General features: G+C 48.5%; 1 protein-coding gene across 1 annotated transcript in view; it reads right to left on the bottom strand.

Moving 5' to 3' along the window:
• The window catches only part of LOC124001530 (protein piccolo-like), a 137,004-nt gene that overhangs the window by 76,004 nt on the left and 38,573 nt on the right, over positions 1-22,427 (bottom strand). The window contains 4 exon segments of the mRNA XM_046308382.1: positions 37-1,107; positions 1,224-1,819; positions 2,202-8,643; positions 8,901-9,671. Of these exon segments, the coding sequence (XP_046164338.1) occupies positions 37-1,107; positions 1,224-1,819; positions 2,202-8,643; positions 8,901-9,671 (8,880 nt within the window).

Genomic DNA, 22,427 nt, shown 5'->3' with positions numbered 1-22,427 from the left:
TCTTATGTTACCATTATTCTTACTACAGTGACTTACAGAGTAGGTTTCTGTGTAGTGGTAGCCTATCCTGTCCTCGGTGGTGGGGCTGAGAGACTTGGGGTCTGGCAGAGACTTCGGTCCAGGCTTCAGCATCCTAGGCCCATTGGAAAACCTGGATGGGTCAGTGGTCAGCCTCTTCTGCCCTTCCTCCATGTCCTTACTCGGGGAGAGGGGGGACACGGGAGAGTAAAGCACTTTGGGGGACTTGGGGGCGAGGTCTGCCTTCAGGTAGGCGCTGTAGCCCACCTCTACGGGCAAGTGGCGCCTGCGGTCTGTGTCTGTCTGGCAGCTGAGGCTGCCTCCTCTCTGAGAGTTCTCTGGGGCTGAGATGTGTTTGATGATCTCCACCTTAGTGTCCATCTGGATGCTGGGGCATTTGATGCTGCCAGAGTGGTCGGTCTGGACAGAGATCTCTGCCACAGTCTGGATGGCAATGCTGGAGACCTTAGAGCCACTGTGTTTTCCCTCGCCGCTGTGCTTGCTGGAGCGGGAGCGCCGCCGCGACCTGGTTGGCATGTCCCACTCATCCTCTTGGTCCTCCTCATCATCAGTCTGAACACTGCTGTCTACACCCCTCCCCCTGTTGTTCCTCTTCCTCCTCCCCACATACGTTCTGTCTACCGAGTCCTCATCGTCTGTCTGGACCCCACTGTCCACTATCCTCTTCCCTACCACCCCTGTACCATACCCCTGGTCACCAGGCTGCTTAGACCCTGCCGACTGTTTCCTACTGAATTGCAGCTGGTCCTGACCTCCAACCTCTCTCTGACCCTCACCGGTCACATACTGCACCCCACCTTCTAGCTGGATGACAGTGGATGAGGTGGTGGACTCATCCCTAACAGGCCAGTACTGACCGTTATCCCCCACCCCTGCATACTGTGCCTCTAGCAGGTTATCTGAGGTTCCTGTGGTACTGTAGTGCTCCTCTAGCTGGTGCTGAATCTGCACCTGGAGCTGCTGGATCTGCTCTAGCTGTTCCCTCTGCTGATTGTAGGTCTCCTGCTGTGCTACAAGGTGTGCCTGGTGCTCCTCTTCTTGTTGAACTAACAACTTCTGTTTCAGAGCCTGTAGAATAGAATAGACTAGAATAGATTAGAATAAGATTGTTGTCCAGCCAATTGTCCATCCTCTTACAGTAACAGATACATTAGCACAGGAGACATATACACACACATTCATACCTGCAGCTCCTCCAGCTCCCTCTGCACCATGATCTGCTCCTGCTCGCGGTAGCGTTGGATCTCCTGCCTCTCCCACTCCAGCTCCTCTGCCAGACACAGCTGCTTCAGCTTCTCCAGCTGCAGGAACTCCCTCTCCATCTGGTACTGAGTGATCTTGCTGTCATCCAGGCCGGGGAACATGGGCAACGAGGCCAGGGCCTCCAGAGAGGCTGCGATGGCCTCCAGGGTCTGGTCAGAGTACAGTGCAGGGAAGCCAGTCATGATGTCAGCCAGAGCGCTGGGCAGCAGGTCCTTGGGCAGGCCAGTTCCCAGGCTGATGATCTGGTTGCCAGAGTCGGTGGTGGGGATGAAGCCATAGGGGTATGGAGCTTGGGCTGGCTGCTCCTGGAGGGTGGTGGTAGGGGGTAGGGTGGTGCTGAAGATGGACCCTGGCTGAGTGGTAATGGCATATGTAGAAGGAACAGGGGCTGCTATGGAGGAGTATACCATTCCGTCTGAGGATCTAAGGACACTATAAGCAGGGACCTGGGAATATGGAGCAGGGGATATCCCAGTGTAGGCCCCAGCAGCTTTACTAGTGTAGTCTAGAGCTTCACCTGTCATGACGGGTCCAGAAATGTAGGTTTAAGTCAATGAGTAAAACATCATACTGTATATACATGTTCTGTACAAAATAAAGGCCATGCAGATTTGATTTGGGGAGATCATAGCACTAAGCATGCAAGCATCTCCAGTCTGTCCAGCTAGCACGATGCAAAGCCAAAATATCGTGGGAGAACACGCAGGCATACGCATGCATCTGTGTAAAAAGAAAGAAAAGACAAAAGGAACAGAACATTGATGGAAATCTAGATCATTTCATAAATCATGCAAAAGTACAGTAAATGCTCATTCAAATCATAATGGAAAACAATGATAACTGAAATAATTTTACATTCAGAAATCAAATTCAAGCAGGTAAAAAAGGAACACACCAACCTGCGGATATATTACCAGCTGTCAGGTCTACCGCACTGTCCAAGACTTTATAGTCATATTCGGTCTTTCCATTATAGAGGAAGAGTCCTGCATCAGCCAGATTGGTCTCAGACAAGGCCTTGCCATTCAAGACCTTGATTCCATAGACCCCAGCATGATCATACTGGTAGTGGTCATCTCTGTAGCCGAAGTGGTTGTCAGGCTGGGTAATAACTGGTGGCTGGGTCCTACAGCTCCCTGTGAAGGGTAGCTTGTAGATGACGTCACAGCACACATTTTTACCAGCTGTCAGATCTATGGGCGTCCCATCATCCTCTACAACCGTGGTCACCACACCTGGGCTGGTGCCGGACAGAGCCACCATGGCCCTAAGGGGTCTGGAGGTGGACAGGTCCACGGCCCCAGCCAGCTCTGAGAGCATGGTTCCCCCATTGCTGACAGCTGGGGCCATGGTCACTGGAAGCCTGCTATCTACTGGGGAGGCTCCATAGGACAGGTTAATTGGTGTCTCTGTGTCTCTGGCTATCACCGTGCTGACGATAGGTGGACAGTCTACACGCCTATACACTATCTGTGCCAGAGGCTGGAATGGTTTGTATGTGGTAAGAGGGAGAGGCATGGAGGCAACATAACCCTGCAGATCTAAAGGCTTTTCTTCTGGCTCGCTGGTGTAGGAGGCAATGGTGGCTGAACAGGTGACAATAGTAATGCTATCAGTGACAACAGCCAATGTGGTGGAAGGGGTGATCTCAGCACTCAGGTTCACTATCTCTGGCTGCACTGCCGTATGTCGGCCACTAGAGTTGCTACAGACAGACTGGCGACTCGATTCCTGAGGCGTCAAGTCCATCCCTGAATCGGTCATCTTTACACCGACCTTAATGGTGCGGAGGTCAATGGCATCACCGGAGTAGATCTTCCCGTTCTGTTTGGGAGAGGGCTGGACTTTAGCCAGGTCTGGCTGGATAAGGATGGCCAATGCGTCTGACGCAGGAGCCTGGGGCAGCCTCTCATGAACCACAGACACAGTGGTTCTCTGAACCTCAGTGGTGACCACCTGAGTGACCAAGCTGGGCAGTCTCTCTGGGGGCTGGGCTGAGGTGGAGATAGAGGAGGAGTACACGTGGCTCAGGCTGGACACCACCTTCTCTGGCCCACGGATTTCCTGGCTCTCTATCGACTCCTGGTGGAACTTCCTGGTGATGGTGACTGGAGCCACGGGGACAGTCTGGGGAACCTCCTGGCCAGAGGGAACTGACATTCTCCTGGTGTAGGCTTCAGTTGTAATGACCTCCAGGGGGGTCTCATACTCTGATGAGTAACTCAGGACCTCTGATACTGCCTGTGGTGGTTGCACTGCTGAGGGGATGGATTCTCTCCTGTATTGAACTTGGGCAGCATATGCCTCTAGAGGTACCTCTGCTTCTGCAGGCATTGTGATAACCTGGGCCATAGTTAGAAGCTGCTGCATGGTTATAGACGCTCTTTTTGTAGTGGAAATAGCCTCAGTTGTAACCACCTGGGTGGGTGTTTCATACTCTGATGGGTAAGTCATTACTTCAGCAAATGTGTATGGTTGTTGTGCTACAGAGGATGTGAATGTCCTTCTAGTGGTAGTGGCCTCAGTTGTTATAACCTCCGTAGGCATTTCATACTCTGAAGGAAAAGTCATTCCTTCAGACACTCCTTGTGGTTGTGGTGCAGATGATCGTATTGATGGTGTGTCCTGCTGTAATGACATTACCTCTGCCATGGTTTGTGGTTGCTGCATTTCCAATGGTATTGATGCTCTTCTAAAGACAGCCTCAGTTGAAACCACCTCTATCAGAGATGGTGACTGATGCATGGTTGAGGGTGTAGCTTCTACATGGATTTGGGTGGCCATAGCTCCCGTTGGTATTTCCTGCTGTAATGGCATTACCTCTGCCATGGTTTGTGGTTGCTGCATTTCTGATGGTCTTGTTGCTCTTCCAGACATGGCCTCAATTGAAATGACCTCTGTAGTTATGTCCAGCTCTGCTGGTAAAGCCATTACTTCAGCCACATATTGTGGCTGCTGAGGTACAGCAGGTATTGATGCCCTTCTACCAGAGGCTTGAGTTGCAGACACTTCTACAGGAACCCGTGGCTCTGATGGCATCGTCATAACCACAGACACTGTCTGCGGTGGCTTGGCTGTTGGAGGTTTATACGGTTTCTTGATTGGAGCTGGGACATTGTGTACCTGAATAGGCATCTCAGACCCAGCTGAAACTGTCACCACCTCAGCCATACCGTATGGAGGCTGCATATCTGATGGTATGGAAGGCCGTCTTGCTGTTGCTAGAACAGTGACTCCCTCTAGGGGTGCTGCTACTTCGACTGGTCCTATTGCTGCTGGTGGTGGTGGTGGCTGCCTCAATGAGGGAACTGATGCTCTCCTGACATTGTACTGGGCTGACAAGGCCTCAATGGGTGACTGCTGTTCTGACGGTGTGGTCCTAACCCCCGGGCCTGTCTGCTTAGAGGGGAGGATGGACCCTCTTCTGATGGGGGCTTGGACAGTGATTCCCTCTGTGGGTGTGCCAGGCTCTGAGGGCAGAGTTATCACAACATACGTCTCCAGACACTTGGCGTTCCTTGGAGAAAGAGGGGACCTGGGTGAGGTAGCACTCATCTTGGATTCCACTGGGGTGGTCAGACTCAGAGACAGGGCATTGGGAGGTTCTCTGGTCCTGGGCAGTGTTGTGGCTGTGAATGGCTCTGCTGAGCTGGCTTTCGGAACCACTTCTCTGGTCGTGGGAAGTGTGTGGCTGGCAGTGGGATACACTGGAGGTTTGACACTCTCCCCTGGTCGGTGGCTGAACACCAGCCCTGCAGGGATGGACACAGGCTTGGGGGGGACTGGAGGGGGTGCAGGGAGTGCAGGGGCCTTGTGTACTGGACTGGGGTCTGGGGTTGTTACAGTTGCCTGTGCCATTGTCAAAGCAGCTGAGACTGGCACTGATGTTGGGATTGAAGGTGGGATGGAAATGGAAGGCTTTTTGGGATAAACAGCTGGCTTTAGTAAGGTGGCAGGGGGTGGTGGAGGAGGCAAAGGAGGTGTTGGGGTATCTGCCAAAGGTATATATGTGTCTGAGCTGTGTACAGCAGGAACAGAGGGAGCAGTATAGAAAGGATCAACACTGACAACCACAGGCCTTGCTGCTATCTGACTACTGCCATCAACCACAGCAGAGGTGGTAGTTATTGCAACTGAGTTTGCCACAAGGTCTTGGGTTGTCTGGCTGAGGACTGACATGTTCTCCACATTGGGAACTATGATGACCACATGCCCCTGTCTGGTTGGGGTCATCATAACCTGAGAGCCAGCAACACCTTCTGGCCGGACATCCTCCACTAGCGACTGTACATTCACCACCACAGGCAAAGCTGCTCCCTTGGCTATTGTGGTAGTCACGGTCGGGGAGACATTATGGATGGCCCTGATAGAGGTAGGCTCTGCTGAGGTTTGGGGCAGGGAGACAGATGTAGACCTAGGTGGAGGAGGAGGTGGGGCTTTTTTGGTGGAGGCTTGTCTCTGAATTCGGCGTGTCCCTATGGCTGGGACTACTACTGGGGTTGGAGGTGGGGCAGCAGTCTGGACAGGGACTGAATGCACCACTGTAGCCTGGGCAGGGGCTGAGGATGTCACAGGTAGTGGGGCTTGGGGTGAAACTGAAGAGGTGATGGTAACCAGGTCTGGCATTTGGACTACAACTGGAGCTGGGGCTGGAGTTGGAGCAGAGACTGTAGCCGAAGTTGACATTGCACTGGGAGCAGCTGGGACCGGAGATGTGGCTTCAGAAGGTACTGGGCTTGGTACTGGAGTTGGTGCTGTGACCTGTACAGAAGGTGGACCCTGAACAGACATCTGGGATGGAGATGTAACCAGGTCTGGCATTTGGATTACAACCGGATCAGGTATGTGCACCACCACTGAGGCAGGGACTGAGGCTTGGGGTTGAGCTAGTGGAGCAGAAGCATGGACTGTAGTTGTAGCTGGTGTTGGTGCTTGGGTTGGATCTGTCACCACATCTGGAATTGTGACCAAAACTGTGGTTGGAGAAACAGCCATAATGGGAGCAATAGAAGGAGGGGAGATATCAGCAGGCAGCTGAGCTGCGAAGGGAGCTGCAGCTTTGGCCAGGTCTGGTGTTGGAGTGGACACTGGAGTAGAGTCAGAGGAGAGTGGACTTGGAGCTTGGAAAGAGGAGGAGGAAGTAGCATTGGAGGCTAGACTTGAGTCTGGAGTTGCTGGTGAGGTGGGAGGTGATACTGGAGAGATTGGTGATGTTGTGGTGGTTGTACTGGTGGCTAGAACTGTCTCAGGGGCAGGAGCTGGAGTAGCTCTTGCCTGGGGAACCTCACACACTAAAATGATGGGTTCAATCTCAGCTGCCTCTGTTATTGGTTTATGTTCTGAAACTGGAGGGGACTCTACCTGTTCTTTAGTCTCAGACTCATCGCTAGGGGTAATATCAGAGGACACTCCCACTCCATACTCCTCTATTATACTATCATCCGTCTCATCCTCTCCAGAGGAACACTGGGTGATCTTCAAATCCGGTATGGGGAAAAGAGCCCTCCTCATAGTCATATCCTGAGGAACTGTTGCCTTGGCAACGTATACCTCGGGCCGTTTAGGAGGTTCAGAGGGTCGTGGTGGAGCAGGACGTTTCTTCCTCTTAACGTAGGTAGAATCCGCATCTAACATAGGCTTTTCTCCCTCTGCCTCACCAACTTTGCAGCTCTCAGCTGCAGCACTGGATGGTGCAGTCACATGTATTTCTGGAGTTGGAGTGTCCATCGCTGACTGAACCTTCTGAAACTCCTGCTCTATCAACATCAGTTCCTTCTTCTTCAGCATCATCTCCTCATACACCTCTTCAGGAGATCTTAAACTTTTCTTCCCTGGCTCTGTAGCATGGTCTTTACTGAGCTGCTCCGGTAGGGCTGAACTAGGTTTAGCTTCAGGCTCCTCCACTAGGGACTCATAGAGGTAGTCCTCTATGGACATGCCTCCGTAGAGTGGCTCTATCTCAGGGATGGGCTCTGTCTCTCCTTTAGGAGATCTAGCTTTCTGAAGCATCTCCTCATATACATCCTCTGCATTCTTTAGTGGCTCTGCAGTACTGAACTTCTGTCCTTTTGGGACAGCTATCTTGGCCTCTGTGTGAAACGCCTCTGAATCAGACTCCATGCTAGGAGAATAGTCAGAGCCTGAGGACTTGTGAAACACTTCCATCTCTCTAGCCTGCCTCATCTCCACAGTGGGCGAGGCGTTTTCAATAGGAGACAGGTTACTGGGCGAGGTTACAGGCTTATCCCATTTCCTCTGAGTCTGTAGTTCGTCTTTATCCCTCTTGGACTTCTTGGAGCTCCTCTTCCCCTGCTGCTGGTCTGACTCCTGTTTCTCCTGCTCCCTGAGGTGATCTTCTTCCTCCCTGAGTTCCTCCTCTTCTGACGAGTCCTCGATGGTGGGAAGGGACTGGCCTGCCTGCCTGTGCTTGGCCTTGCGGTGCTGTTTCCCCTCCCCACTCCTCTTGTGGCTGGGGCTGCTGTCGCTGTCCTCCTCCAGAGAAGAGGCTGAGGTGGGGGAGGTTCCAGGGGTGAAGCTGGACACCTGGACACTGGATGACCCCTCACCTTTGGATTTGTCCTCCAGAGACTCTGTGATGCTCTCCACCTCAGCATCTCCATAATCTGTGCTCTTTGTTCTCTGTAACGTCATGTCTTTCTTAAACACAGTGGTGGTGAGCTCAGACCTATCTGCAGTGGTTTTAGCCTCAGATCCTGGAAGAGATGGTCTCCTGGCTGGGCTGTCTTCATTATCCATAATGCCTTTCTTTAGCAGAAGTTTGGATTTGCCTGATTCGTTATCCACCTCAGCCTCCTCCTCTCTGCTCTCTTTCTCATCTTTTTCCTCCTCTGAGAGAAACATCTCCTCCTCTCCTGTCATCCCCATGATCTGCCTGCGGATGAACTCCTCCTCATCCACAGATGAGTCTGGGCTGTCTGCTTTGTAGTCCTCGCTACTGGATGAGGCTGCCGTGCTGACTGCTATCGCACTTAACCTCCGTCTCTGGACCTGGGGCGAGGGAGAGGGTTCGCTCCCACTGCTCTCCTCCATCTGTACATAATTCAGACGCCTCTTCTCCACATTCACCTCTTCCTTGGAAGGCATGGCTGTGTCAGCGGTCGTGTCAATCATAGGGACATTTCTGTCTGTCTGCAACTCTTTCAGCTTTTCCTCTGAGCTGTAGGAGCCCTGTGAGATAGGAAGTATATATGGTCCATCCTGGGACTTGATACTATGGTCCTCAGTCTTGGTGTCAGCCTCAAATGGACTGGCTGGGCTGGACGGTACCTCAACTACTACCTGGTCTGCTAGGAGGGAGTCTGCAGTTGACTCTTTCTCCTCCTGAAAATGAAGAAAAGCATCACATTAAAATGTGCTTGTCCTATGCATAGACAAATAAAAACACATGTCTCACACACTTTGCTATCTGTTTTAGTTTATGGCTCCTGGAGCAAATTCTATTTGTGTGAACAGTTAAGAACTATGGCAGCAATCTGTATTTGTATGGAATCACAATCTTAACTAAAGATTATAGGAATTATGTTAACAACAAACACAAACAACAATACATTGATTCAAACTGTTGAACAAATGCTTGCCTCCACAGTCTCCTTCTCAGTGAGAATCTGCTGAGGTTCAGGAAGGACATCATCCACCTTTTCAACCAATGGAGCGGCCTCTTTCTTGATAGTATCAGCTGTTGGGACTGGTTGTGTAGTTACCCTCTCAGGCACTGTGACAGGTACTGGTTTCAGTGGCTTCTCTGCTGGCTTCTCAACCTTCTCCTCTGCTGGTTTAGGTAGCTCTGCTGGTTGAGCCTTAGCCTTCGCAGTGGCTGAAGTGACAGCAATGGCAGTAGCGACTGTGGTGGGTAGAGGAGCAGGAGCAGTCATGGCCTCAGTCATTGGGACAGAGACAACAGGAGCAGCTACCACTGGAGTCTTGGGTGGTTCAGATTTAGGTGGCACTGGTTTGGGCAGCTCTTTTGTAGGAACTTCTGCCACAGAAGACTCCATTTTTGGTGCTTCTGTCTTGGCGATCTTCACCTTGAGAACTTCTGTCTTTGGAGCCTCAGCCTTTGCGACCACATTGGGAGCTTCAGCCTCAGAGACTTTCACCGTTGGCTCCAGCTCCTTTTGTGCAAGAGCAGGTGTTAGTGTAGGTGGAATGGGCTCTGACATGAGAGGAACAGCCGGGTCCTCGGTTGTGGTTGCTGCTGGAAACAGGGGCTCTGTCCTGGTGGATGTGGCTACAGGCTGTGGTGTGGGCTGGAAACCAGTCATTGTGAGTTGTGGCTGGGCCATCATCCCCTTGTCTCCCAGCTGACCCGACAGAGCTCTCTGTGTCTGGCAGTTCAGACACAGCCATTCCTTTTGTCAACACAGAGAACAACACACAGTGGTTAGTAGTCAGATCATCTATTACTTCTGTCAATAGAGGGGACAACGCACAGGTGGCAAGTGCTTATTACAGACCATGTTGGCATTATTCCAAGCCAACACATGGCTTTGTTCCAAATACAATAGAGGAAAAATAATTCACCTTCATAATATTGATTTTTGAACAGCATTCATCACCGATACAAAAGATCTTGATGTCACTACATACACATGTCTTACAGGGAATCTTATTGCTATTTACATGAAATCACTCAACATCAGCATTGACTTTATGCTCCATTTATTTTGGGCCAGTTGAGAAGAAAAGCATTATCAGTAAACTCTGCCTAGAGCAGAGCGCCTGTTATGCAGGTGAATGAGGACCCAAAAGCGACTTGGCGAAAACAGAGTTTTTAATCCAGAAAGAAACTTTACAAAACAAAAAGCATAATACTACTCGTAAAGACGAGAACAGACAGGAGACTTGATCGAGAACTGCAGGTTGCCTCGGGAAGGCACTTGAACCTAGCAGACTCAGACACCTGCTCACCACGCAGCATCTGAGGGAAACACGACACGACAGGGCAAAACATAGACACAGCACGGTGAATTATAGATGAGGATCCGACGGGGCAGGAACGGAAAACAAGGAGAGAAATAGGGACTCTAATCAGGGAAAAGGATCGGGAACAGGTGTGGGAAGACTAAATGATTGATTAGGGGAATAGGAACAGCTGGGAGCAGGAACGGAACGATAGAGAGAAGAGAGAGCGAGAGAGTGAGAGAGGGAGGGGGAGAGAGAGGGATAGAAAGAGGGAAAGAACCTAATAAGACCAGCAGAGGGAAACGAATAGAAGGGGAAGCACGGGGACAAGACATGATAATTAATGACAAAACATGACAGTACCCCCCCACTCACCGAGCGCCTCCTGGCGCACTCGAGGAGGAACCCTGGCGGCAACGGAGGAAATCATCAATAAGCGAACGGTCCAGCACGTCCCGAGACGGAACCCAACTCCTCTCCTCAGGACCGTAACCCTCCCAATCCACTAAGTATTGGTGACCCCGTCCCGAGAACGCATGTCCATGATCTTACGTACCTTGTAAATAGGTGCGCTCTCGACAAGGACGGGAGGGGGGGGGAAGACGAACGGGGGTGCGAAGAAAGGGCTTGACACAGGAGACATGGAAGACAGGATGGACGCGACGAAGATGTCGCGGAAGAAGCAGTCGCACAGCGACAGGATTGACGACCTGGGAGACACGGAACGGACCAATGAACCGCGGAGTCAACTTACGAGAAGCTGTCGTAAGAGGAAGGTTGCGAGTGGAAAGCCACACTCTCTGGCCGCAACAATACCTTGGACTCTTAATCCTGCGTTTATTGGCGGCTCTCACAGTCTGTGCCCTGTAGCGGCAAAGTGCAGACCTCACCCTCCTCCAGGTGCGCTCACAACGTTGGACAAACGCTTGAGCGGAGGGAACGCTGGACTCGGCAAGCTGGGATGAGAACAGAGGAGGCTGGTAACCCAGACTACTCTGAAACGGAGATAACCCGGTAGCAGACGAAGGAAGCGAGTTGTGAGCGTATTCTACCCAGGGGAGCTGTTCTGCCCAAGACGCAGGGTTTCTGAAAGAAAGGCTGCGTAGTATGCGACCAATCGTCTGATTGGCCCTCTCTGCTTGACCGTTAGACTGGGGATGAAACCCGGAAGAGAGACTGACGGACGCACCAATCAAACGACAGAACTCCCTCCAAAACTGTGACGTGAATTGCGGACCTCTGTCTGAAACGGCGTCTAACGGGAGGCCGTGAATTCTGAACACATTCTCGATAATGATTTGTGCCGTCTCCTTAGCGGAAGGAAGTTTAGCGAGGGGAATGAAATGTGCCGCCTTAGAGAACCTATCGACAACCGTAAGAATCACAGTCTTCCCCGCAGACACAGGCAGACCGGTAATGAAGTCTAGGGCGATGTGAGACCATGGTCGAGAAGGAATGGGAGCGGTCTGAGACGACCGGCAGGAGGAGAGTTACCCGACTTAGTCTGCGCGCAATCCGAACAAGCAGCCACGAAACGGCGCGTGTCACGCTCCTGAGTCGGCCACCAAAAGCGCTGGCGAATAGACGCAAGAGTGCCTCGAACACCGGGATGACCAACTAACTTGGCAGAGTGAGCCCACTGAAGAACAGCCAGACGAGTGGAAACAGGAACGAAAAGGAGGTTACTAGGACAAGCGCGCGGCGACGCAGTGTGCGTGAGTGCTTGCTTAACCTGTCTTTCAATTCCCCAGACTGTCAACCCGACAACACGCCCATAAGGAAGAATCCCCTCGGGATCAGTAGAAGCCACAGAAGAACTAAACAGACGGGATAAGGCATCAGGCTTGGTGTTCTTGCTACCCGGACGGTAATAAATCACAAACTCGAAACGAGCGAAAAACAACGCCCAACGAGCTTGACGGGCATTAAGTCGTTTGTCAGAACGGATGTACTCAAGGTTCTTATGGTCTGTCCAAACGACAAAAGGAACGGTCGCCCCCTCCAACCACTGTCGCCATTCGCCTAGGGCTAAGCGGATGGCGAGCAGTTCACGGTTACCCACATCATAGTTGCGCTCAGATGGCGACAGGCGATGAGAAAAATAAGCGCAAGGATGAACCTTATCGTCAGACTGGAAGCGCTGGGATAGAATGGCTCCCACGCCTACCTCTGAAGCGTCAACCTCGACAATGAATTGTCTAGTGACGTCAGGAGTAACGAGGATAGGAGCGGACGTAAAACGTTCTTTTAGAAGATCAAAAGCTCCCTGGGCGGAACCGGACCACTTAAAACACGTCTTGACAGAAGTAAGAGCTGTGAGAGGGGCAGCAACTTGACCGAAATTACGAATGAAACGCCGATAGAAATTAGCGAAACCTAAAAGCGCTGCAACTCGACACGTGACCTTGGAACGGGCCAATCACTGACAGCTTGGACCTTAGCGGAATCCATCTGAATGCCTTCAGCGGAAATAACGGAACCGAGAAAAGTAACGGAGGAGACATGAAAAGAGCACTTCTCAGCCTTTACGTAGAGACAATTCTCTAAAAGGCGCTGTAGAACACGTCGAACGTGCTGAACATGAATCTCGAGTGACGGTGAAAAAATCAGGATATCGTCAAGATAGACAAAAACAAAGATGTTCAGCATGTCTCTCAGAACATCATTAACTAATGCCTGAAAAACAGCTGGCGCATTGGCGAGACCAAACGGCAGAACCCGGTACTCAAAATGCCCTAACGGAGTGTTAAACGCCGTTTTCCACTCGTCCCCCTCTCTGATGCGCACGAGATGGTAAGCGTTACGAAGGTCCAACTTAGTAAAGCACCTGGCTCCCTGCAGAATCTCGAAGGCTGATGACATAAGGGGAAGCGGATAACGATTCTTAACCGTTATGTCATTCAGCCCTCGATAATCCACGCAGGGGCGCAGAGTACCGTCCTTCTTCTTAACAAAAAGAACCCCGCCCCGGCCGGAGAGGAAGAAGGCACTATGGTACCGGCGTCAAGAGACACAGATAAATAATCCTCGAGAGCCTTACGTTCGGGAGCCGACAGAGAGTATAGTCTACCCCGAGGAGGAGTGGTCCCCGGAAGGAGATCAATACTACAATCATATGACCGGTGAGGAGGAAGGGAGTTGGCTCGGGACCGACTGAAGACCGTGCGCAGATCATGATATTCCTCCGGCACTCCTGTCAAATCGCCAGGTTCCTCCTGAGAAGTGGGGACAGAAGAAATGGGAGGGATGGCAGACATTAAGCACTTCACATGACAAGATACGTTCCAGGATAGGATAGAATTACAAGACCAATTAATAGAAGGATTATGACATACTAGCCAGGGATGACCCAAAACAACAGGTGTGAAAGGTGAACGAAAAATCAAAAAAGAAATAGTCTCACTGTGGTTACCAGATACTGTGAGAGTTAAAGGTAGTGTCTCAAATCTGATACTGGGAAGATGACTACCATCTAAGGCAAACATGGGCGTAGGCTTGTCTAACTGTCTGAAAGGAATGTTATGTTTCCGAACCCATGCTTCGTCCATGAAACAACCCTCAGCCCCAGAGTCAATCAAGGCACTGCATGTAGCACCCGAACCGGTCCAGCGTAGATGGACCGACATAGTAGTACAGGATCTAGATGAAGAGACCTGAGTAGTAGCGCTCACCAGTAGCCCTCCGCTTACTGATGGGCTCTGGCCTCTTACTGGACATGAATTAACAAAATGTCCATCAAATCCGCAATAGAGGCACAGGCGGTTGGTGATCCTCCGTTCCCTCTCCTTAGTCGAGATGCGAATCCCTCCCAGCTGCATGGGCTCAGTCTCAGAGTCAGAGGAGGGAGATGGTTGCGATGCGGAGCAGGGAAACACCGTTGATGCGAGCTCTCTTCCACGAGCCTGGTGACGAAGATCTACCCGTCGTTCTATGCGGATGGCGAGAGCAATCAAAGAGTCCACACTGGAAGGAACCTCCCGAGAGAGAATCTCATCCTTGACCACTGTGTGGAGTCCCTCCAGAAAACGAGCGAGCAGCGCCGGCTCGTTCCAGTCACTAGAGGCAGCAAGAGTACGAAACTCTATAGAGTAATCCGTTATGGATCGATCACCTTGGCATAGGGAAGCCAGGGCCCTAGAAGCCTCCCCACCAAAAACTGAACGGTCAAAAACCCGAATCATCTCCTCCTTAAAGTTCTGGTAATTGTTAGAACAATCAGCCCTTGCCTCCCAGATAGCTGTGCCCCACTCTCGGGCCCGGCCAGTAAGGAGTGAAATGACGTAAGCAACCCGAGCTCTCTCACTAGAGTATGTGTTGGGTTGGAGAGAGAACACAATATCACACTGGGTGAGAAAGGAGCGGCACTCCGTGGGCTGCCCGGAGTAGCAAGGTGGGTTATTAACCCTAGGTTCCGGAGGCTCGGCAGGCCAGGAAGTAACAGGTGGCACGAGACGAAGACTCTGGAACTGTCCAGAGAGGTCGGAAACCTGAGCGGCCAGGTTCTCCACGGCATGGCGAGCAGCAGACAATTCCTGCTCGTGTCTGCCGAGCATGGCTCCTTGGATCTTGACGGCAGTGTTACGAGCCTCTGTAGTCGCTGGGTCCATTCCTTGGTCGGATCCTTCTGTTATGCAGGTGAATGAGGACCCAAAAGCGACTTGGCGAAAACAGAGTTTTTAATCCAGAAAGAAACTTTACAAAACAAAAAGCATAATACTACTCGTAAAGACGAGAACAGACAGGAGACTTGATCGAGAACTGCAGGTTGCCTCGGGAAGGCACTTGAACCTAGCAGACTCAGACACCTGCTCACCACGCAGCATCTGAGGGAAACACGACACGACAGGGCAAAACATAGACACAGCACGGTGAATTATAGATGAGGATCCGACGGGGCAGGAACGGAAAACAAGGAGAGAAATAGGGACTCTAATCAGGGAAAAGGATCGGGAACAGGTGTGGGAAGACTAAATGATTGATTAGGGGAATAGGAACAGCTGGGAGCAGGAACGGAACGATAGAGAGAAGAGAGAGCGAGAGAGTGAGAGAGGGAGGGGGAGAGAGAGGGATAGAAAGAGGGAAAGAACCTAATAAGACCAGCAGAGGGAAACGAATAGAAGGGGAAGCACGGGGACAAGACATGATAATTAATGACAAAACATGACAGCGCCAGTGGTGTACTATCCCGCCAGTGATGTACTATCCCGCCAGTGGTGTACTATCCCGCCAGTGATGTACTATCCCGCCAGTGGTGTACTATCCCGCCAGTGGTGTACTATCCTGCCAGTGGTGTACTATCCCGCCAGTGGTGTACTATCCCGCCAGTGGTGTACTATCCCGCCAGTGGTGTACTATTCCACCAGTGGTGTACTATCCCACCAGTGGTGTACTATCCCGCCAGTGGTGTACTATCCCGGCAGATATACCCAGATGCACACACAACACTTAAATGATACTTATAAACACACGCTCTACTGTACACATTAGTGTACGTATTCAAAGATGTATATATTTGCATGAATAAAGATAGCTAACTGCACACACCCAAATGCACGCATGCAACATTTGTTTAGCTACATAAGCCTGTAGTTGGATCCAATTTTGATTGTGTGTTTTTCTCCATTGCCTTTTGATGAGGACGACAACGATGATTCAGTGTGCTTCCTAGATCATGACTCGTTGAAGAATATGTACTGCTTGTTGAAGAAAGTCAATGGTGACACACACACACTTTCTCAAGGGGATTAGTGCTGGCTCAGAGACCAGTGACGTATATTCATCATATTTCATGGGGATGTCACGTGCTGATGGGAGCTTTAGCGAGTGATGTAACCCACCTTCTGTCATGGCCAAGCTTAGGCAATGTGGTACAAACCATACCCAGATGTGCCAGGGATCCCGTGTGTGTTCCCAGAAACAAGCCCAAAATACCTCCACTACCACGCCTTTGCCGTGTGAACATTTGTGGTCAGGGGTCAGAACTAACAAAAAAGGCTTTGCTACATAGCCTAATGCTGAGAATAGACACAAAACAGTCAAATATCTCCACATGCCCTCGGATTTCCAATATCTTTAGAAAGGGTTTATAAGTGTTTCCATAACATCTCTCAACAGGGGTGACAACGTGATTTAATACTTCAGAAAGCATATGGTCACAGTGCAAGGTCAGCACAGAATCAAAAATAAGTTCATTATAATAGCAGCAGATCCATTAGGTGCTTTTGTCAGATACTGAAATAGAAATGCTCTCTTTCTGACCTCACATTGAGGCCAGCTTCACTGCAAGACAATAGCTCAGGCGTACTGCACCATCAAACACCACCCACCGCTTGGCTATACTGAAACCACACAAAATAAAAGTATATTTAAAAAAGCACCCACGCTAAATGGAATTCCCATTTCGTTACACTGAGAATGTAGGCTAACTGTTTCATGTTCCCTGTTATTTGTCATGTCTACTCCTGCTCCTCCTCTCTGGCACTCAATGTCAACACATGTCCCCATCGTTACGCGCACCTGTGCATCACGAGACTCACCTGGACTCCATCACCTTCCTGATTACCTCCCATATATCTGTCACTCCCTTTGGTTCATTCCCCAGGCTTTATTGATTCAGTTTTGGTTCATGTTTCATTTTTAAAATTAAATTCACTCCCTGTACTTGCTTCCCGACTTCCAGCGTACACGTTACATTATTGTTCCTATGATTACTGTATAGTTGATTTTATGTATGCTTGTAGTTGGCTATAGAAATCCCCATCAACCGAGGAGGGGTCACCATTTATAGTTGGTTGGAAATGATCCAACCATTATGTTGAATATGTAATAAACTACATTCATTAATCTGACTCCATTATTATGTGAATAAATACAACAGGCCCTGTGAGTCTCTAGAGGATCTAGTCAAGGTAGCGAGCCTTGCGTCACCACTTAGTATGACTCTAATGAACATGTGTCTAACTTGCACTGCTCTGCAATTATTAAGAGACTAGATACAAATAGCTAATCCTGGCGACCAATGTTCTAGCATTCATTTATTTAGGCAAGTAGATCAGGGATGACAAGGTGGAACCCAAGCATATGTTATGAGTATAGTGTAATTAACAATTACCAATAGACCTACTAAATGATAAGCATATAGTCAATCAAACAATTACTCTGTAAAATGACGAAGCACCGCTGAAACGCATAATATTTCACTCCGAACACTGCAGCATAAGCAAACACCTTCCTCCACTGTTCTTTGGTCTGCGATGAGGCTACAATACCGCCAAGTTTCCCGGGGAAGCTGTGAAGCATGGGGAAGCTGTGAAACGAGCTGTAGCCTTTTGTGTATAGGCTGTAGCCTATAACGTTTCAACAATCATCAGTTGATTCAGGAAATCATTTTCAGCATCACAGTAAAGTGAACAGCTGTTGTGATAGCAAGGTTTTCTAGAATGTTTTGATGTTTCATACGTTTCGAAAAGGATAATCCAAACTATACATGGTAAAATGGAGGCCCTGAGCATTTTTTAAAATAGGTTCAAAAACTCGTAATTAATTTTATTCAATGGCTTCACCTGAGAGTCCTTGCCAGCCAGGGTAGGACAGCACTTTACAATATTCAAATGTTAGTCTTGTGAATCTCTCATTTATAGTTTTTGATTGAAAATGGGAACAATGGGAGCGATGAAAGGTGAAAATGATTTGAATGTGAGTGTCCAGGCAGGGCAGCATTTTACAACATTCAAATGTTATAGTGTTGTGAATCTCTATGCATATTTTTTTATATTTCAAATGGGAACTATGGGAGAAATGGACAAATACTGATTTCCAAACTCAATGGACTACATTCTTATTCATATTATCAAAACATGAGATATTTAAGGGGTATGAACTAGGGGCCCTCTGCACACATCAACAATAGTCACCCTCGAAGCATTGTTTTCTAGCGATAGGTAATGATGCTCCGTGGGAGGCAGATGTTGATGTGTGCAGAGGGTCTCTAGTTCGAGCCCAGGTCGGGGCGAGGAGAGGGACGGAAGCTATACTGTTACATTGATGCTGCTGACCCGGATCACTGGTTGCTACGGAAAAGGAGGAGGTCAAAAGGGGGGTGAGTGTAACCGATGTGAAATGGCTAGCTAGTTAGCAGGGTGCGCCTAATAGTGTTTCAATTGGTGATGTCACTCGCTTTGAGACCTTGAAGTAGCCGTGGCTTTTGTGAAACGATAGGTAACACTGCTTCGTGGGAGGCAGTTGTAGATGTGTCTGGTTTGAGCCCAGGTAGGGGCGAGGTGAGGGGCGGAAGCAACACTGTTACATACAGATTAAAAATATTCAAAAAAATGCATCCAGTTTGCAATAAAGCACTAAAGTAAAAAAGCAAAAAATGTGGCAAAGAAATGTAATTTTTGTCCTGAAGTCAAAGTGTTATGTTTGGGGCAAATCTAACACAACACATCACTGAGTACCACTCTTTATCTTTTCAAGCATAGGGGTGGCTGGATCATGTTATGGATAAGCTATTCCTTGGCAAGGACTAGGGAGTTTTTGGGGGGATAAAAATAAACGGAATATAGCTAAACACAGGCAAAATCCTAGAGGAAAACCTGGTTCAGTCTGCTTTCCAACAGATGCCTTCAGCAGGACAATATATACTCTCGAGTTGCGTACCAATACAACATTGAATGTTCCTGAGTGGCTAAGTTACAGTTTTGACTTAAATGGGCTTGAAAATGGCTATCTAGCAATGACTAGATGATGGTTAGTTGGTGGTGCAAGTTTTTCCTTTTAGGAACAGGAACAATTAAGATAATTTAATGTTGGTAGGTAGTGACTGGCCTCACATTTTATTAAAGTAGGTGGCGGTATATAGACCTTTAAGTTGGATTTCATCTGCCAACCCAATCCTAAAGAAGAAGAAATATAGCAGCATGAGAAATCTGGGATCCTCTTTTAAATAGTGGCAAGTCTGTTTTCACACACGATTGCGCAATGACTGGGCTCATAAGAACACATGTTTTACTAAGCTCTGTAGGCTATGAGCTCTCCAACCCTGTTCCAGGGGTTCTACAAATCTTATAAAAACATATAAGCCTATGGGCTAGGCTATATGATACATGCAACTATGGTTTGAAAAAGTGTGCACATGCTGGGCATCATTGCCAAGTGATCATAATCTGACCCTTCAGACTATTCTCAATTTAATCTTGTTTTATCTATACAGTACACTAAATAATATATATATGTAATTAGTTTAGAATGGGCCATTATCATGCACCTTTATCATGCACCTGTCATCCGTATGCACTTGAATACCGAATTGAGGATGCTTTTCCATAGGTTGATTTTCATGCCAGGCAGGTAAGCTACTCCAGTTGTAAAGTGAAGCAATGTGCTATTAGGATAGTTGAGAAATAAATATAGTCCTAGCCTATAGAAAGCTGATGGGAGCCTCCTCTTTTTAATAGAGGGCATCAAAACTCTGTTTTCTCACGGAATCACATTGCAACATGAAACACTTACAAGCAACAGTTGATCATATTCTGCTCTAAATTCTAAACTCTAAATGCCAGGGGCTCTCATGAAGTGTTTAGTTTGATTTTTGGATGCATGTCCATTGATTTCAGAATGATTAGAGCAGCATTCCACAAACTAGGGACTCCAAGGTGTGCATATTTTGTTTTTCGCCGTAACACTACGCAGCTGATTGAAATTGTCAAAGCTTGATGATTAGTTGATTATTTGAATCAGCTGTGTAGTGCTAGGGCAAAAACCAAAACGTGCACCTGAGGACCGAGTTTGGGAAACCCTAGGTTAGAAGGATAATGGAGTCCTGAGTACCAGGCCATTAGCGACTGTCCATTAGCAAGTTTGGTAGGCTACTAATGACCATCAATGGCATCAGAGCGCAGTTGTGGAGAAGCCTAGTTACCAGACTCCTTGGTCACGTGGAATTTAACTGTGGTCATGACTCATGACTGCCGATGTGGCGGTAATATGGTAACCGAAACAGGCCTACTGTAGTGTAGCATTCTTCCTTGTTCAATTAGTGCTGTGCGAAAGTATTCAGCCCCTTTGGCCCTTTTGGGGGTTTGTATCATTTGACTTAAGTCATTCCACAGTTTGTCTATTCGATTGAGGTCTGGGCTTTGACTAGGCCATTCCAAGACATGTAAATGTTACTCCTTAAAACACTTGAGTGTTGCTTTAGCAGTATGCTTACGGTCATTGTCCTGCTGGAGGTGAACCTCCGTCCCAGTCTCAAATCTCTGGAAGACTTGAAACAGGTTTTCCTCACGAATTCCCTGTATTTAGCGCCATCCATCATTCCTTCAATTCGGACCAGTTTCCCAGTCCCTGTCGATGAAAAACATCCCCACAACATGATGCTGACACCACCAAGCTTCACTATGGGGATGGTGTTCTCGGGGTGATGCGAGATGTTGGGTTTGCACCAGATATGGTGTTTTCATTGAAGGTCAAAACGCTCCATTTTAGTATCATCTCACCAGAGTACCTTCTTCCATATGTTTGGGGAGTCTCCCACATGCCTTTTGGGAAACACCAAAAGTGTTTTATTATTTTTCAATTTATTATTATTATTAATTTGATTTTTTCTTTAAGCAATGGAGTTTTTCTGTCCACTCTTCCGTAAAGCCCAGCTCTGTGGAGTGTACGGCTTAAAGCAGTCCTATGGACACATACTCCAATCTCTGCTGTGTATCTTTGCAGCTCCTTCAGGGTTATCTTTGGTCTCTTTGTTGCCTCTTTGATTAATGCCCTCCTTGCCTGGTCTGTGGGTTTTGGTGGGTGGCCCTCTCTTGGAAGGTTTGTTGTGGTGTCATATTCTGTACATTTTTTAATAATGGATGTAAAGGTGTTCCGTGAGATGTTAAAAGTTTCCGATATTATTTTATAACCCAACCCTGATCTGTATTTCTCCACAACTTTGTCCCTGACCTGTTTGGAGAGCTCCTTGGTCTTCATTGTGTCACTTGCTTGGTGGTGCCCCTTGCTTAGTGGTGTTGCAGACTCTGGGGCCTTTCAGAACAGGTTTATACAGTTGAAGTCAGAAGTTTACATACACCTTAGCCAAATAAATTTAAACTCAGTTATTCACAATTCCTGACATTTAATCATAGTAAAAAATCCCTCTCTTAGGTCAGTTAGGATCAGCACCTTATTTTAAGAATGTGAAATGTCAGAATAATAGTAAAGCGTGATTTATTTCAACTTGTATTTCTTTCATCACATTCCCAGTGGGTCAGAAGTTTACATACACTCAATTAGTATATGGTAGCAATGCATTTAAATGGTTTAACTTGGGTCAAACGTTTCGTGTAGCCTTCCACAAGCTTTCCACAATAAGTTGGGTGAATTTTGGCCCATTCCTCCTGACAGAGCTGGTGTAACTGAGTCAGGTTTCTAGGCCTCCTTGCTCGCACACGCTTTTTCAGTTCTGCCTGCACATTTTCTATAGGGTTGATGTCAGGGATTTGTGATGGCCATGCCAATACCTTGACTTTGTTGTCCTTAAGCCATTTTGCCACAACTTTGGACGTATTCTTGGGGTCATTGTCCATTTGGAAGACCCATGTGACCAAGCTTTAACTTTCTGACTGATGTCTTGAGATGTTGCTTCAATATACCCACATAATTTCCTACCTCATGATGCCATCTATTTTGTGAAGTGCACCAGTCCCTCCTGCAGCAAAGCACCCCCACAACATGATGCTGCTACCCCCGTGCTTCATGGTTGGGATGGTGTTCTTCAGCTTGCAAGCCTCACCCTTTTTTCTCCAAACATAACGATGGTCATTATGGCCAAACAGTTCTCATTTTGTTTCATCAGACCAGAGGACATTTCTCCAAAAAGTACGATCTTTGTCCCCATGTGGAGTCTGGATTTTTATGGCGGTTTTGGAGCAGTGGCTTCTTCCTTGCTGAGCTGCTTTTCAGGTTATGTCGATATAGGGCTTGTTTTACTGTGGCTAAAGGTACTTTTGTACCTGTTTCCTCCAGCATCTAAACAATGTCCTTTGCTGTTGTTCTGGGATTGATTTGCACATTTCGCATCAAATTTCGTTCATCTCTAGGAGACAGAACGCGTCTCCTTACTGAGCGGTATGACGGCTGCGTGGTCCCATGGTGTTTATACTTGCGTACTATTGTTTGTACAGATGAACGTGGTACCTTCAGGCATTTGGAAATTGCTC

This window comes from Oncorhynchus gorbuscha, linkage group LG02, assembly GCF_021184085.1.
Source record: "Oncorhynchus gorbuscha isolate QuinsamMale2020 ecotype Even-year linkage group LG02, OgorEven_v1.0, whole genome shotgun sequence".
NCBI lineage: Eukaryota > Metazoa > Chordata > Actinopteri > Salmoniformes > Salmonidae > Oncorhynchus > Oncorhynchus gorbuscha.
This window is presented reverse-complemented; position numbering and strand designations above follow the sequence as displayed.